General features: G+C 37.7%; 1 protein-coding gene and 1 long non-coding RNA gene across 3 annotated transcripts in view; one reads left to right on the top strand and one right to left on the bottom strand.

The window, feature by feature from the left end:
• Window positions 1–2,090: 2,090 nt before the first annotated feature.
• SMOC2 (SPARC related modular calcium binding 2) overlaps window positions 2,091–15,228 on the top strand; it is a 172,812-nt gene continuing 159,674 nt past the window's right edge. The window contains exon 1 of one of the 2 annotated variants that reach the window (XM_072141169.1): window positions 2,091–2,610. In XM_072141169.1, the coding sequence (XP_071997270.1) occupies window positions 2,530–2,610 (81 nt within the window). In that variant the 5' untranslated portion in view covers window positions 2,091–2,529. The remainder of the gene's footprint in view (window positions 2,611–15,228) is intronic. The other variant, XM_072141170.1, reaches the window with a different exon arrangement.
• LOC140120491 (uncharacterized) lies at window positions 4,100–13,984 on the bottom strand. The gene is made up of 3 exons (XR_011853822.1): window positions 13,918–13,984; window positions 9,685–9,871; window positions 4,100–5,311 (listed from the first exon to the last, which is right to left on the bottom strand). It is a non-coding gene; the product is annotated as an uncharacterized lncRNA (long non-coding RNA).

The raw sequence follows: 15,228 nt of genomic DNA on the forward strand, positions 1-15,228 counted from the left end.
GTAACATGTAAATTGGAATTATTTCACATGCTTTAACTGTTTAACATTTTGCACAGTAACCTCTTTCGTCAAAATTTTTTGAAATTAAATTTTTGCATTTTAAATGCATTTTGAAACTAATTACAACAGCTGATGATAGCTGATTTGCTTTATTTCATTACTGTTAACATTTGTGTTTACAAACCGAATATAAACGCTGCGTTAATGCATGTGTTAACATTGCGTTTACTATGCGTTTCATTCAAATGTTAAAAGTAATGGGATAAGGCAAATCACCTCACAGCTCTTGTAATTAGTTTCAAAATCTATTAAAAATTAAACATGTTAAATCCCAAATTAACAGTAGTGTCCACTCCTGCATATAACCCCCTTATGTGGCTTGTATCCTCTCCTGCATATAACCCCCTAACATGGCTTGTATCCTCTCCTGCATATAACGCCCTTATGTGGCTTGTGTCCATGTGGATATGAGACATTTGCAACAAAAGTCTCAAAAAGAAGCAAAAATTTGCACCTGCCAGGATAGGAAAAACTGAACATGTATCACAAGTAAAAAGACAGGATCGTACATAAGGTGCAAAAACTAGCCGCAAAAAGTCTCTAAAATTCACCTCAGAGAGGCCAAACTCTGATACATGTGCCTCAAAGAGGAGGAAGCAGAATGGCAAGACTCGGAATCTATCATCCCAACTTCTTGCCATCTACCTTCCCCATGTGCTGAGCAGCTACTGGGATATACAAGTGTAGAAATATATGCTCTATATGTGTGTATATGTGATGTCTACACTATATACAGTGGGGCACATTTACATACCCGTTGCTTGGAGTTCCCTGAAAGTGCATTGTCCGGCGATCATGCACTCTGGTGCGATTCACAAAGATCGTGTGCCCGATATCCTGCATGTGTAGCTTCCCCACTCAGCGCAAACCCCTGTTAAATACCTGTCAATGCTGCACAAATCCCGAAACCGGTGAACAGTCCGACGAAAGTGTGATCCGCGACCCTTAGTAAATAAGCCCCAATATGTGTACATATATGCTGTATATCTATGTATGGTACTGTATGTGTGTATGTACTATAACTGTAATAATATGTTGTGTATATACTTTGTATGTACGTACTGTATGTGTGTTTATACTTTATGTACAACTTTGTAAATGTTTATATGCAATGCAGTTGGTCGGCACTCTGTTCACCCTTTCCTCATGCTCGTGGATATGTTGTAGTAATGTGAAAAGAAAGCATTTACAACAAAATAACACACATTTATAAATGTTTATATGAGTGCATAAATGTGTATAAATGTCTGTGATTATATAAACATTTGTGAGTGTACAGATATGTTTAATTTTTTTTAAGGGGAAGTGGAGCGAGACTAGTAGAATGTTTAGAAGCTAAATAAAAATGCAGATAAACCTGGACCCAGATAATCCAAGTACATTGTCAGCACACATCACTCCATATCACAGAGGACTCATGAAGTGCCTGCTTAGAAAGTCCCCATTCACACTGTGGAATTTTACACTGACCATCACGTAATTGTTATATGCTAAAACAGCAATAGAACTGAATAAAATTGTAAAGTAAGGGGGTTACAATGATCTTTATTGTGTAAACATCACTAGGGGATAACAATCGGAGAACTTTCTTTCAGGGGCAAACCCCTTTAATAATTGATATGAAGCAGTGAGTTCACATCATACCTGTGTGGTTGGTCTGGGGAAATGTGTCCAGAATCTAAAAAAAAAGTATACTGTATAGTATTTTCATGTAAACTTAGTATTATCAAGCAAGAACAACATTTTTTGAGGCTACTTAGGATAACATTTAACAAGCTTCTATCATATACACGATTTAAGCAGAATTGTATACAAATTCTGCTGATAATGACCTACACATTATTCCAGCACTCCACTTATTTCTGCCACTTTGTAGCGATATATAACACACATTTATACAGTTCAGTTGTTTGAGTGTCCTATGTACTGTCAAACATCCTATAAGCCCGCTGGCAGTACTGATTCATGTCCAGAACCATCGGTATCGCTTAGCTGCGTCTATACTGGGCCGGGCCATGGCGCACACTTGGCAGACTGCAGAAGGAGCTCTTAGCTCAGGCGATCGGCTTCCCTTAGTGATCTTTCCCTTTCTTATTCCAAAGTGTCAGGGGGTTAATTAATCAGCAGGTCTGGGAGGAGAAAGAGTGAAGGCTGGACTCAGCAGAACAGGGGGCTTTGCCATCATCTGGTCATTTCAAGTGACTTGGAGCAGCACCTTTCCTGAGAGGCAGCAGACATTCACCTCTTGCCTGAAGCCATCCCGGCTCTTCCCTAAAATCTTGTGGACAAGTCTGGGAGAAGATAGAAAGGATCAGATAAGAGTCGGAGGGAGGCAGCGCTGAGCTCTGGAGTCCCGAGCCCTTCCATCTGTCACTAGGTGAAGGCTGCTCTGGAGAGTGACAGCAGGATCCCCGGCAGATCCCGCTTATTACAGGCACTTCTGCACAATAACCTAGGAGGAGGAGGAGGATGCTACTTTCTTACTTTTTTCTACTTGTGATCGTCTTTGTGGGACCGGTCACCCATGCGCAGAAGTTCTCAGCCCTCACGGTAAGATGGCATTTCCCTTTGTAATGTGCGTTGTTTCGTGGTATTGATGCTATCACATGGCACAGGACTGTGCAATCTGCCCTCCCCCACTTCTATGGAGGAACTGCTCAGATTTCAGTGCAAACCCTGCTAGTAACAATAGTGGAGATGTACTGTGCCAGTGTGAGCAGAGCTGCTGCCTGCCCTGTGCATTGCAGCAGATAATCGGCCGATGATAAAATCCTATGACGCCACGTTATGCAGGTGATATTTTTCCCCAAGCACCAATGCATTGCTTGTAGCCTAAATACCCTCTATACACACATGCCATAATTATTTGCTGAAACATATGTGTCCCATTGTTCTCGGACTTGAAAATTGCTCCTTTTATTTTCCAACCAAAACCAGCATAGACAAAAAATTAGATACATTATATATGTGCTGGTCTCCATCTTGATACCATGGTGAAACTTTGTCACATGATCCATATATACGTTTTGTAGGATAATACATATTTTATGTCAACCCCTAAAGTGGTTAAAGATCTTAAAACCATCAGAAGATCATGCATTTAAATATATGTATATATTGATATGAATATGTTCAGTATTACTGATCCCCTTGCCAACGGCTTTTGCACCCGCAGCTAACTGTGCTGCACTGGATTTCTTTCTTGTACCTATATTGATAAGAAGTGAGCAAAATAAAATCTTTTCAATGGATTAGGTAGTTGGGTATAGCATATTGGCATAAGCTAATACAGAGAAAGTTAGCGGGGGCTATTTATCATTTTGCAGGCTCATTGGGACAGTGCTAAGCCTGTCTTTTGTTCTCCACTGCCCATCAGATTTGTTACCGTGGCATTTTCCCTTTAATAAATCTGTCTGATTTGTTCTTCTGCGCTTTCTTGGGACCTATTGTCAATGTGCATTCACACAATGCATAAAAAGTCACATTTGCTTCACATATATGAGGAGGGGACTGAAGTGACTTTTCATGCGACTTAGAAGTCGCCATTCATAAATCCAGCCTGACAAGGCCTTGCACTAGTGGTTAGTGCTTCTATGTTTAAGTGGCATGAAATGCCTTGTGCCAAATTTTTACCTAAAAATGAATTAATGAATGAATTTAATGTGTTAGATGCAATGAATGCTCCTAGGATACATCAAAGTGAACATCTTCTGTTAAACTGCAGTGTAATCTACAGTTAGTATGTTGTAGAGCAGGAGTAGCTGAGCAGTTATATCTAACCATATAGTAACTATGGAGCAGTAATTTGTAGGATGACACTTGCCTTTTCTGTTGTCCTGCCTGTTATAGAACATACGGTAATATGATATGAATATATGTATTAACTATTAATAAGATACATCAAGAAAATAGAACATAATTTAACATTCAGCTGTCAATTGTATATTCATGGTTAACGGTAAGATATTCATGGTAAATGGGGAGAGATATTTTATTCTTTTTCATATTTTGCATAATTCGGAAGATATTGGTTACAGCTTATAAAAAAAAGGAAATTAAACAATATGTTATCCATGGCATATTGCACATGCATACAGGGGACGTAGGAGAGACTGTTGGTTTCACTTAAAGAGGACCTGTCAGGGCAATTTGGGATACTAAACCTCCCACAGGTTCTCATGGAATAGAAGTTTAGTATTCAAAATCATCTTTCAGGAAGTCCCTATGCGCTATTAAGATAAAAAATGTTTATACTTACTTTGATCCAGTTCTGCCTGCTCTGTCGTGCAGTGATGCCAGCCTACTTCACTTCGGCCTCGCTGTGCATACGCAGTAGTTACGGCACTTACGTAATAAAGCCCGGTTGTAGTGCTCTGACTACCTTAAAGAACTGCACAGGCACAGGGAGCACAAGAAAAGGGTCCAATACGCATCATCGGACTCATCTCTGGGCAAGTATAAAGGTTTTTTTTCTTATAGTGCTCATAGAGGGACGATAAAGGGCGATTTGGGACCCTAAAACACTGGTGCATAAGGACCTGTGAGTAGTTTAGTATCCCAAATCCCCCGACAGATCCTCTTTTAAATACCCTTTTTGTCTGTTTCTACTATTTCATAACATGTAGAAAGTTGGAGAGTACATCCTAAGAAGTTGCCTGTGAAGGATTCTGGCATGTCCCTTGCATTGTGGGATTTCTGTCTTTTCTTTTATACTACACAATTTAATAAGCATGGAAAGAACATCCTAACTGGCCATTATATTTGTAAACTAACACAGTATGGTGACAGTTAAATCAATGGATTTCGTTCCAGGGTGGGTATCTATGTCACCAGTCTGAGGTTTGCATCTAATAACTTCACTTTTCTTAAGTTTTGCTCTACCAGTATTTGCATAGCTATAATTGATACAATATGTCATTTTCCTAACAATGAAATGTAACTTGTACAAATGGTTATGGAAATAGAACTGTCTTTTGTGCAATTGCTTTATCAGGAGATGGCTTCCTGCCTCAGCTTCAGTGTGTTGGATTCTTCTTCTTTGCAACTGGAAATCTTTAACTTCTTACCCATATTTCATATTTTTGTGCTCATGCAGTGGAAATATTCTTCCTTTCCCACACACAGTGATCAGACAAGCTCTTACACATCCTAGCATGAAGTTCTCAAGCTAGCTCAGAATATCTGGAGTTGTGGTTCAGAAACAGCTGGAGACCACAGGTTGTGTCTGAGTGGTTGCATTCATTTTTTTAATCTGAAAGGGAGAATAACATGTTCATTTAACCATCTGTATAGCAAAAATCCACAGAATATAAATCCTTCCTTATTCAACATGGTGAAGAAGGGAACAAGGTAGAGAGGTCTCTGCTCATACCTGGAATTCTTCTGAAGGGGCGTGGTGATCCTGTTTTGCTTCATAGGCTGCTATCTTTGTGTGGGATGCATGGTTTTAATTGCAATGTCAGGTCTAGTGGAAAAGTTTCAAGCCGCTACATTTATCAGTTCACCACAAGTATCTCGCAATTGCCTTAGACAAAGAAAGTACATTTCCTTTAAAGCAAACCTGTCACCAGACTTTACCCCATTAAAGTAACAGCGCCCCCAGGTAGGGTATAAAGTGTCCTTTCTAGTATTCCCTCTTTTCATTGGAATATCATCCCGTTACCTTTAAAAAAAGAAGTGAAAAATGAGTAGAAATATTTGCTGAAGATGAGTCAAGTTTAGAAACTGCAAGGGGGGGAGTGTCACTTCAGCTGCACGTGTGTTCTATAGCAAATACAAATGAGTCAGACAGAAAGTTCGATTCTATAGCAAATAGAAACATCTTAAAAATTCTATCTGTATTGCGGTTCTGTGAGCTACAAAACAAAAACTTTCTGAGCAGTGCAGGGAGGGCCAGATAATTAAAGAACATGCACCAGTATTCAATAATCTGACATACCCTGCACCCTCTTGAGGCAAACTGCACCTATGCATAGATTTCTCACAAGTGAGGCAAACTGCACTATGTCTTTAAAGAAAATCTACCATCAGAATCAAGCATGGATAAACCAGGGACACTTACCTATAGATCCAGGCACTGTAACTATAATAATATTCTCATATATTTTACCCATTTTCTCCTCTTGAACTTTTAAAATAATGCTAATGAACCCGAAAGGCTACTGAGCGCAGGCCCGGTGCCAGCACCCGGGCATGTGCCGGGGCCCCAGGGTACTGAAGGGGCCCACTCGTGCCCCCGGATCAATGGGGGGTCAGTGTGTCCGCAGAGGAAGGGAGGGGGTCAGTGTGTCTGCAGGGGAAGGGAGGGGGTCAGTGTGTCCGCAGAGGAAGGGAGGGGGTCAGTGTGTCCGCAGAGGGAGGGGGGGCATTTTCACTGCAGTGAGATTACAACAGGCAGAGGGAGGGGGAGTGCCGAGCAGGAGCAGAGGGGCAGGGCGAGACAGTGTAACAATCTATTAATGTGCAGCATCAAGGGGCTTTGGGTAATGCCCCAGTGGCCTTTCAGGTTTCTTGGCATAATTTGAAAAGTGCCTGGAACTATGAGATAGTGCCCCTGGTTTATCCATGCTTAATTTGATAGATTTACTTTATCTGCCTGTATCTCTGGCTCTGTAGATCACAAAACCACAAGCCTGATGACATCTGAAAGATAAGGTTCTTATCTTTAATAGAGCAATAATCATGTTTCTGTGTATTACAGAACATAGTGGTGTCCGAAATCGACTCTTCTCAGGCAAATATGACTCTTCTCTGTTCATTTTTAGGACTTTGGATGAGTTTTTTTTAAATAGTTAAATGATGAGATTTCATATAGAAAAGGAATTATAGAAACATTTCATACCCTGAGGGGGCTAGGAGTTTAATGAGGTAAAATCTGGTGACAGGTTCGATTTAAGCATTACAAAATTGTGAACTTTTAGCCCATCACCTTATGCTTATGTCTTTTTGGTTATGAAATCTCTCAGACTCTTTAAAAACACCAAAAAATATAACAAAAGGTTTCTGGCAGCTTCCTTTGCTGACTATGTTTTTCTTTTCTCCTGTAAGAGTATATAAGCACAGTTCCAAGAAGCCCTGGCCACCAGTTTATGCAGAAAGATTTATGATTGTGAAATTTTTGGCTGCCTTTAGCTGAAGTCTCTTGCAGCATCACAATCTCCTGTGACACAGCTTACTGAAATAGAAGTAAAAGATAAAACCACACATCTCTATATGGATGTTTAAAGTTTTCTAAACAAATATGGCCTTCACATTGTTAGGAGGGACATAACTTTCATGAGCATATAACCCCCTATTTTACACATGCCTTTTAGCTGCCCTTCTATGCTTTTTGTGTCATCAGCTTTGCTTCCCTCTGCATATACAGGCAGTCCCCGGGTTACGTACAAGATAGGGTCCGGAGGTTTGTTCTTAAGTTGAATTTGTATGTAAGTCGAAACTGTATACTTTATAATTGTAGATCCAGACAAAAAATGTTTTGGCCCCAGTGACAATTGGAGTTTAAACAATTTTTGCTGTAATGGGAGCAAGGATTATCAATAAAGCTTCATTACAGACACCTTACAACTGATTATTGCAGCCTGGGACTATAGTAAAGCATCCAGAGACTTCACCAGAGGTCAGAGGGGTTGTCTGTAACTATGGGTTGTCTGTAAGTCGGGTGTCCTTAAGTAGGGGACCGCCTGTACATACCTGTAACATCTGCTCACTGCTCTAAGTTATCTTTTTGGCGGCATCCACTGTGCCTCTCTTCTCACAGTCCACCCACAATGACAGAGATAGGACAAAGGGAGGGGGAGGAAACATGATGAATCATAAATAAGGAGAAGCACTAAGGGTCTGCAAACTGTACAAAAGTAGCAAGACTGCTGAATCACTAGATAAATATTCAGGAATTAACCTCCATTTTTATTGCAGATTCCCCGGGGAACATTACATTGATTTAATCTATGATTCAAGTCATTTTAATTGACAGATGCCACTGTAATCGCTGAAGATTAAAATGGGTAAAAAAAATTAAAAGAAATATCAAAAAACAATTGAAAAAATAAAAATATGTGGCAAATATTTCTTAAACATCTGTCCAATGATTCTGAAGTTGACTCTGTATTTTCACCCCCCGGTGATGAGGTGATGGAAATCCACATTCAGCATAACTCAGGAACAACAACATGGACATAGTAGTATCCTTCTGTTCCCTTTGGGGTGCTGATTTAATGTGAGTCCTCTTTGCCTCACACATCAGAGAGCTTGATTAATTTAATCACCTATTTCGACCTGATTGGATCTCTTGTACTGTACTGTACTGAGGAGACCCAATCAGGTTGAAACATTTCTGTCTACAGTTGGGAGTCTGTTCCTTCTGGAATAGATAAACTGGTTTGGTTTTAATCCTTGATCATGTCATAAGGCTTCTTGTAGGTCATGGTTGATGTCAAGGGAGTTGAATTACGAGGTAGCTAAAAGAGGCTTGGTTTTCCTTATCCCATCCTGGAAAACATTGCATATTTTCCCAGAATCACATGACCATGGACAGATTTCTATCTACTGGAAATTAACAATGCAGGTTCTCATACATTGAGAAAGATCTATAAAACCGTAAGGAATTGATATGTAAATTATATTGGAAAAGTGTTACACAAACAAAAACAAAAAAGTGCCTAAAATATGTAAAACCCTTCATAAATGTAGCACAAGTTATTTGAGATAGTATCAGGCTATCTCCAGTTCTGTAGCTCACAAACCATAAGTTTGAATGTTTGAATGCTGTTTGAATGATAAAATTCTCTTCTTCAATTAGATATCAGAACTATGGCTCTGGGTAAAAATCTATAACTTTTTAATTTTTTCCACGTTTCCCACAAATCAAAGTTAGGCCCTATCCATCGTTGGGGGTCTCAATGATGAGTTATCTCGGTCGAACCCCTTGTCACTCCGGGAGATTAATGGAAGAGACGGCCGCGCATGCTCCATACATCTCAATGGAGCTGAAGGAAATTGCAGAGCGACGCGCTCAATAGAGATGGATTGCTCTCCCAGATCAATGAAGGATCTGACTGAGGTACCCGGGACCCCATCAGACCCCTCGTTTTTGTGATCTGTGCGGGTCTCATCACTGAGACCCTCACCGATCAGAAAGTTAGGCCCTATCCTGGGGATAGGGTCTAACCTGATTTGTGGTAAAACCCCTTTAAGGTGACATGAAAAAAACACACACAAAATAAAGCTATTGCCAGACCTTGTCATGGATACATCCATCCATAACAAGTTATTACATCTATATATACTCCTATATATACACCTATTACATGGTATGCCTGTGTATACACACATATATCACATATTACACCAATATATATAGCTATTACACGTTATACCTGTATATACACACATATAACACCTATATAAACATCTATTACATGTTATACCTCTATATACACTCATTACATATATATACACAAAACTGTTACATGTTATACCTCACACGAGGGAATACTAAAAATAATATATCATAGCCATCATTTCGCATCGTAATAGTATGGCGCAGAGCTGCTAATGCTGTATGAAGAAGGCTCACAGGGTGAGCCCTTGTCATAATTGCTGCATATTGCAGCAAATACCTACCACTAATACCCACTGGTATTAACTCTTTGATTACAGACGGCGGCATTTAAAAGACGTTGGTGTGGGCGCAGCCATCTTGTTTACGATCCTCACTTCCCATGACGTCATAGGGGTAAGACCCGAGGCTGGATGGCTTCTGCAGATCCAGTGGCACGTTGTAACAAATCACGTGTAAAAAAGCCATACACTGCAATACAGTAGTAAATAAAAAAAATATAAAAATTCAAATCAATCGAGTATCCCTACAACTGATATAAAACTAAATAAACAGTAAAAAAATCACAAACATGTTAGGTATCACCGCGTCTGAAAATGCTTCATCTATCAAAATATAAAAAGTGTTATTCTATAACCCCATAACGGAAAACAGTGCCCGGAAACGCAACTTTTTTGCCATTGTACATCACAAAATTTTTTTTTTAAAAAAGTGATCAAAAAGTGGCACATCAACTCATCTTGCAAAAAGTGACATCTTACACAGCTCTGTACAAGTATGAAAAAGCTATTTGCATCAGTAGATGTTGAAAATTAGTAGACGTAGTAAATTAGTAAATTAGTTTTTTTGTTTCATACATATTGTTCTAATTTTTGAAAATGTGTTAAAATATAATAAAACCTGTATAAATTTGGTATCACCGTGATTAACTTAACCAAAGAATAAAGTAGATGTATAATTTGGAGAGCACAGTGAAAGTCATAAAAACTGAGCCCACAAGAAAGTGACGCAAATGCGTTTTATCGACAATTTCACCACAGTTGGAATTTTTTTCAGCTTCAAAGTACATGGCATGGAATAATAAATAACGTCCCTTAATAAATAACGTCCCTTAGAAGTAAAATTTGTTAAGCAGAGCTCTGCACATGGAGAAATGAAAAAGTTATAGATTTTTGATGATTTTAATGATTAATAAATCAATTAAACTAAACCGTGTTGGCATATTGAAAATTATTTAAAATGTAAATAATTTAAAATAGTAACCTTCCTATATAGTGTGTTGAGACAGTGATTCATTTGTTAACTAGTCTGACTAATGTGTGTGACTCACGCATTGAAATCCCACTGATTTTGTTGTGCCAAGTTACAGGTCAAACCTAATCTCCAAAAGTCTCCCTTGACAGTCTACCCTGTAAAACTACTGACAAATGTATTGCTTTATCTCTCATCACCTTTCAAATTCTATATACAGTACAGGATCTCTCTTGCACGCATCCTACTATTGGGATGCCTTGCAATTCCTTCTAGGCTTTGCAGTTTCTATAGTCAAGATATACAATATATGTTGTATACATCCAATTTACACATTTGTAGACATTAGAATCAGGTATTTTCTAATATGTGTTAACAACCATCTACTACATGTAGAAAGTGTGGTGGTTGTTATCCTTCGAGTGACCACAGGAAAAATGTGTGTGTGCAGAAACTTCAATAGGCATAAAAATCTACAAGGCACCCAACCATAGTTTTTTTTCCCCCAAGGTATGGGTATTTTCATATATGCTACAGAAAAGTACAGAAAACAGTACTTGTGTTCCCAATGACCTGAATAGAGAACAGTCTGACCACCACTTCATTCAAAGGAGACTTGAGGTTCGTGAGATAGGTAGGGGTCTATTTATGACATATTTTATAGGTTACAAAGAACACAATAAGACATTCCCTTTAAATATCAGGATTTTTATACTTATTTTAAAATATCTCCCCAGGATCCTTTGGACTTTCCCCAGGATACTACCTTCAATGTAAAAAATGAAAATTCTTATACTTATCTCAGATAGGATTATCATTTCCAAAAACAACACCTTCTTACTGACAACATTGGTCTGGCTTGAATTGCATGTGCATGACCTAGAAGGAGCTAATAAATTAGACATTACATATGGGCATATATAGACCTTGGGTCTATGGTGCTGTAGATATTTCAAAACAGCTGGAATTTATAAAAGTTAATTGGGTACTGCTAAGTGATTAACATCAAACACCGACTGGTGACTAGACATTTTTATTTAGCAGCTTTTCTTCTGGAAAATTTTTGTCAAAATCTGCTGAGTGAGCAGTCTCAAACTGTGTGCATTGATTGGACAATGTGAGTGTGTCCCAGAAAAGCCCCCAACTGATAACACCCAGTTTATAATGTTTTTCCAGTTACTTAGGAGACATTAGAACAGAACAATATCATTGATTTTTTTAACATTAGTAAATACTAAAAACACCTGGAAGAAGTGGTGACAGATCCATACAGAGACTCATTTTCTTAAAGTGTTATTCAGGGTTTAATCATATAACCTGAATTTTAGTATACTAGATAATATCTTACATTCTGAATGTTTTTACTTTGCTTTAGGTCACTTTGCTAATGACGGTACAGTAGACATAAACACTTGTATTTGATGGAGTGACTTTAGAACTGCATTAGCAAATCACCTCCAGCTAAGAAAAGAATACACTTCATTTCCTAAATAGTTGTTGAAGTTAATTATCAGATTGTCTCAGATAATCTTTCCTTTGTTTATTGGTCCTCACATTCTTGGGGCATGTTTACACACAGCAATTTTTCAAAGATTTGACTGATAATGTCAGGTTATAGCATTTATCATTGTGTAATGAGGACATTAGCTCTCTGGGATGCAAATTATCATGTGTAAACCTACCTCGGATGATTTAAGATTTTCAAGTTGGCAAACACTATCTCATTATATCATCATTATAATAATTAGAAATAACTGTATGAAACATCATCTAATGTGAAGATTTACATATTCATTCAGTATTGTGATGGCTATTTCATGATGAATTCCGCATGTATGTTAGGCAGAAATACTAGTGGTAGCAAAACGTACAGACTTTGCTATAAGGACATCATGGGAGAAATTTATAGTACAACACAGTTAGTGACAATTTTAGTTACTTTATTAGAACGGTACAATTAATTTACTTAATTCTTCAGTCCTCAAGGACCCTTCTTAATGTGTCATACATTGCCACCCATTTGGTCAACTAAAAATGCAGAAGCACAATAAATTGCTAAATCACTCAACTTCACAGCATGTTTTATTTTAAATATAGTTTCATAGTTTATACAGTTGAAAAAAGACACTTGTCCATCAGGTTCAACCAAGGAAGGGATTCGATTAAAACAATATAATTAAAACAATGTTTGAAGACTGTGAGGTAACTTACTCATTGGGTAACTAAGCAGATAATGTAGCTCTCTCCAAATCAAGTAAGCATAGAATATCTAAACTATAAGCAAGTATGGTGTTTTAAATTTGTTTAAAGCACAACATAATAGTTTATCACAACATATATTAGCATTGTTACTTTACGTTTTTGTGAATTATTAGATGGTTTAATAGTTGTAGTGAGAACAACCTTCTTATAAAACATACAAATAGCTTTCTAATTTTGTTTCTATTTTTATTTTCTCAAAACTTCCCTTACAAATATCCTTATAGTACTCTCGTGTCCAACTCGCACAGTCTGAATTTATTGTATTGAATTGTTTGGGAAAAGACTGTAAGCAAATCTAAATGAAGTAGTCAATGGCGACATTTGTTATTTGCCATTTTTAATTTCTCTATCATTCTGTTTTTTCTCATTCTTATGCCCTGGTAATTGGCTGGTATTATTCATCAAAAATAAGTGTATTGATAATTTGTGCACATTTTTACAAAGCTTTTACCAAATTGTTAAAAAGGTGCAAAGTTTTCAACACATATTGCTAGCATGTATTAGGTGGCTTAGCATAATGTGCCAATTATTATTTTTTTTTCCAACTTTTATTATTAACAAATACAAAAATAAAGAAAAAAGAAACATTGATTACATACATTGCAATCAATAAAGTCGTATACAGCGTGTATATAAAGAATTTCACATGGCTATATACAAAAGGCAGAGTTCGGATCCAATACAGTTACATTCTTTGCAGATAGAAAGTCCATGCATATTAATTGTGACAATTCTAGCATCCTATTAAATTGCTAATGCAATTTCTCTCTTTCCTTGTGTCTTTTATATATAGTTGTATACATGACATAAAATCCAAGGAGACATATCACTTATAAATGTATGTATCAACTAACCAATGATAACCAAAACCTAATAACCCATGGGTCATAAAGAGAAAGAAATATATATAACATCAATACCAAGGTTGTCTCTTACATGAGAAGAAGTATAGTTTACAGTAACTATTGGAGGTTGTCCCTGACATCGTCCCAACTAGACCATACCTTATCGAAGTGCTGTGTTCTAGAGTGTAGTGAGGCTGACATAGATTCCATAATCCTCATATGCTGTACACGGGCATACAACTCGTGTTGTTATGGGAGGGATGGGTGTTTCCAGAACAGAGGAATTAGGGTTTTGGCAGCAGTTACCAGATGCAGAAATAGTTTGGATTTATATTTCCCAAGGTTCTGTGGGGAAAGTCCTAGAAGGATAGTCATGGGATCAATACCTATATCAGTTTGTAACACTGTCTCTAAGACCTGTTTAACCATTGACCAATAAGGTTGAATTACTGTACATTCCCAAAAAATATGAAATAGGGAGACACCAGTGGCATTACATCGCCAGCACTTATCAGGAATTTGTGGGTTCAGCTTGTTTAATAGCGCAGGGGTGTGATACAAATTCATTAAAATCTTATATTGATTTTCTTTGTATATGGCTGATGTAGAACCCTTGGGAGCCTTATCCCATATCAGCTTCCATATAGTCTTTGGAATCGGTCGTCCTATCCATTCTTCCCATTGGCGCATATAGGCATGGATAACAATGTGCCAATTATAAACGTGCCAGATTTTGAACTCCAAACTGACAAGGTCAACGCAAACCCTCTCAGAAAACTAATTTAATTCATGAAGCAGTTGTAGGTATTAAACAAAACTTAAATATTAAGATTTAAGATTAAATCTCAACAAAAATGATGTGCAGGGCCTTAATCAATAAACCACAAGGATTCTTACTATCGATTGTTAATCATTGGTATGTCTCATGGTTCAGTTCCTGAACCATAATTCTTTAATTTTTATGAGTGGAATTTTGCATTACTTTTTAGATAATGCCAACCCATGTCATGGAAACTGTCCATGTAGATACAAGCATGACGATAACTAACCACAATTTTTTTATTTCTTAATTTTTTATTTTTTACACCTTTTTTTAATTATGTATTGTTTCATCTGTACTGGGGGTTTTTTTCAGGAATTTTAATTGATTTTATTATTTATTTATTTTCTGTGTGTTTTTTCTACTTTTTTATTAGTACTGTAATGTGACATGAACAAGTGATCATCTGATCACTTGTTTATACTAATGCAATAAGCATGTATTGCAGTGCTTTATAAGTGTCAGCCTTTGCACTTGCATAGGCTGACAGGCAGACTGCTCGGTCCCCCGGTACGTAGATCGTGTGGTCAGTGCTGTAACCACGGGATCTACCAGAATCTGAATGAGTTCCGCTCCGGACTATTAGACCAGTGTCCCGGCTGTCAAATGAGAAATAAGAAGCCCGTTGGGCTAGCCTAAGGCCCCTCAGT

Source organism: Engystomops pustulosus, chromosome 3 (genome assembly GCF_040894005.1).
Source record: "Engystomops pustulosus chromosome 3, aEngPut4.maternal, whole genome shotgun sequence".
Taxonomy (NCBI): domain Eukaryota; kingdom Metazoa; phylum Chordata; class Amphibia; order Anura; family Leptodactylidae; genus Engystomops; species Engystomops pustulosus.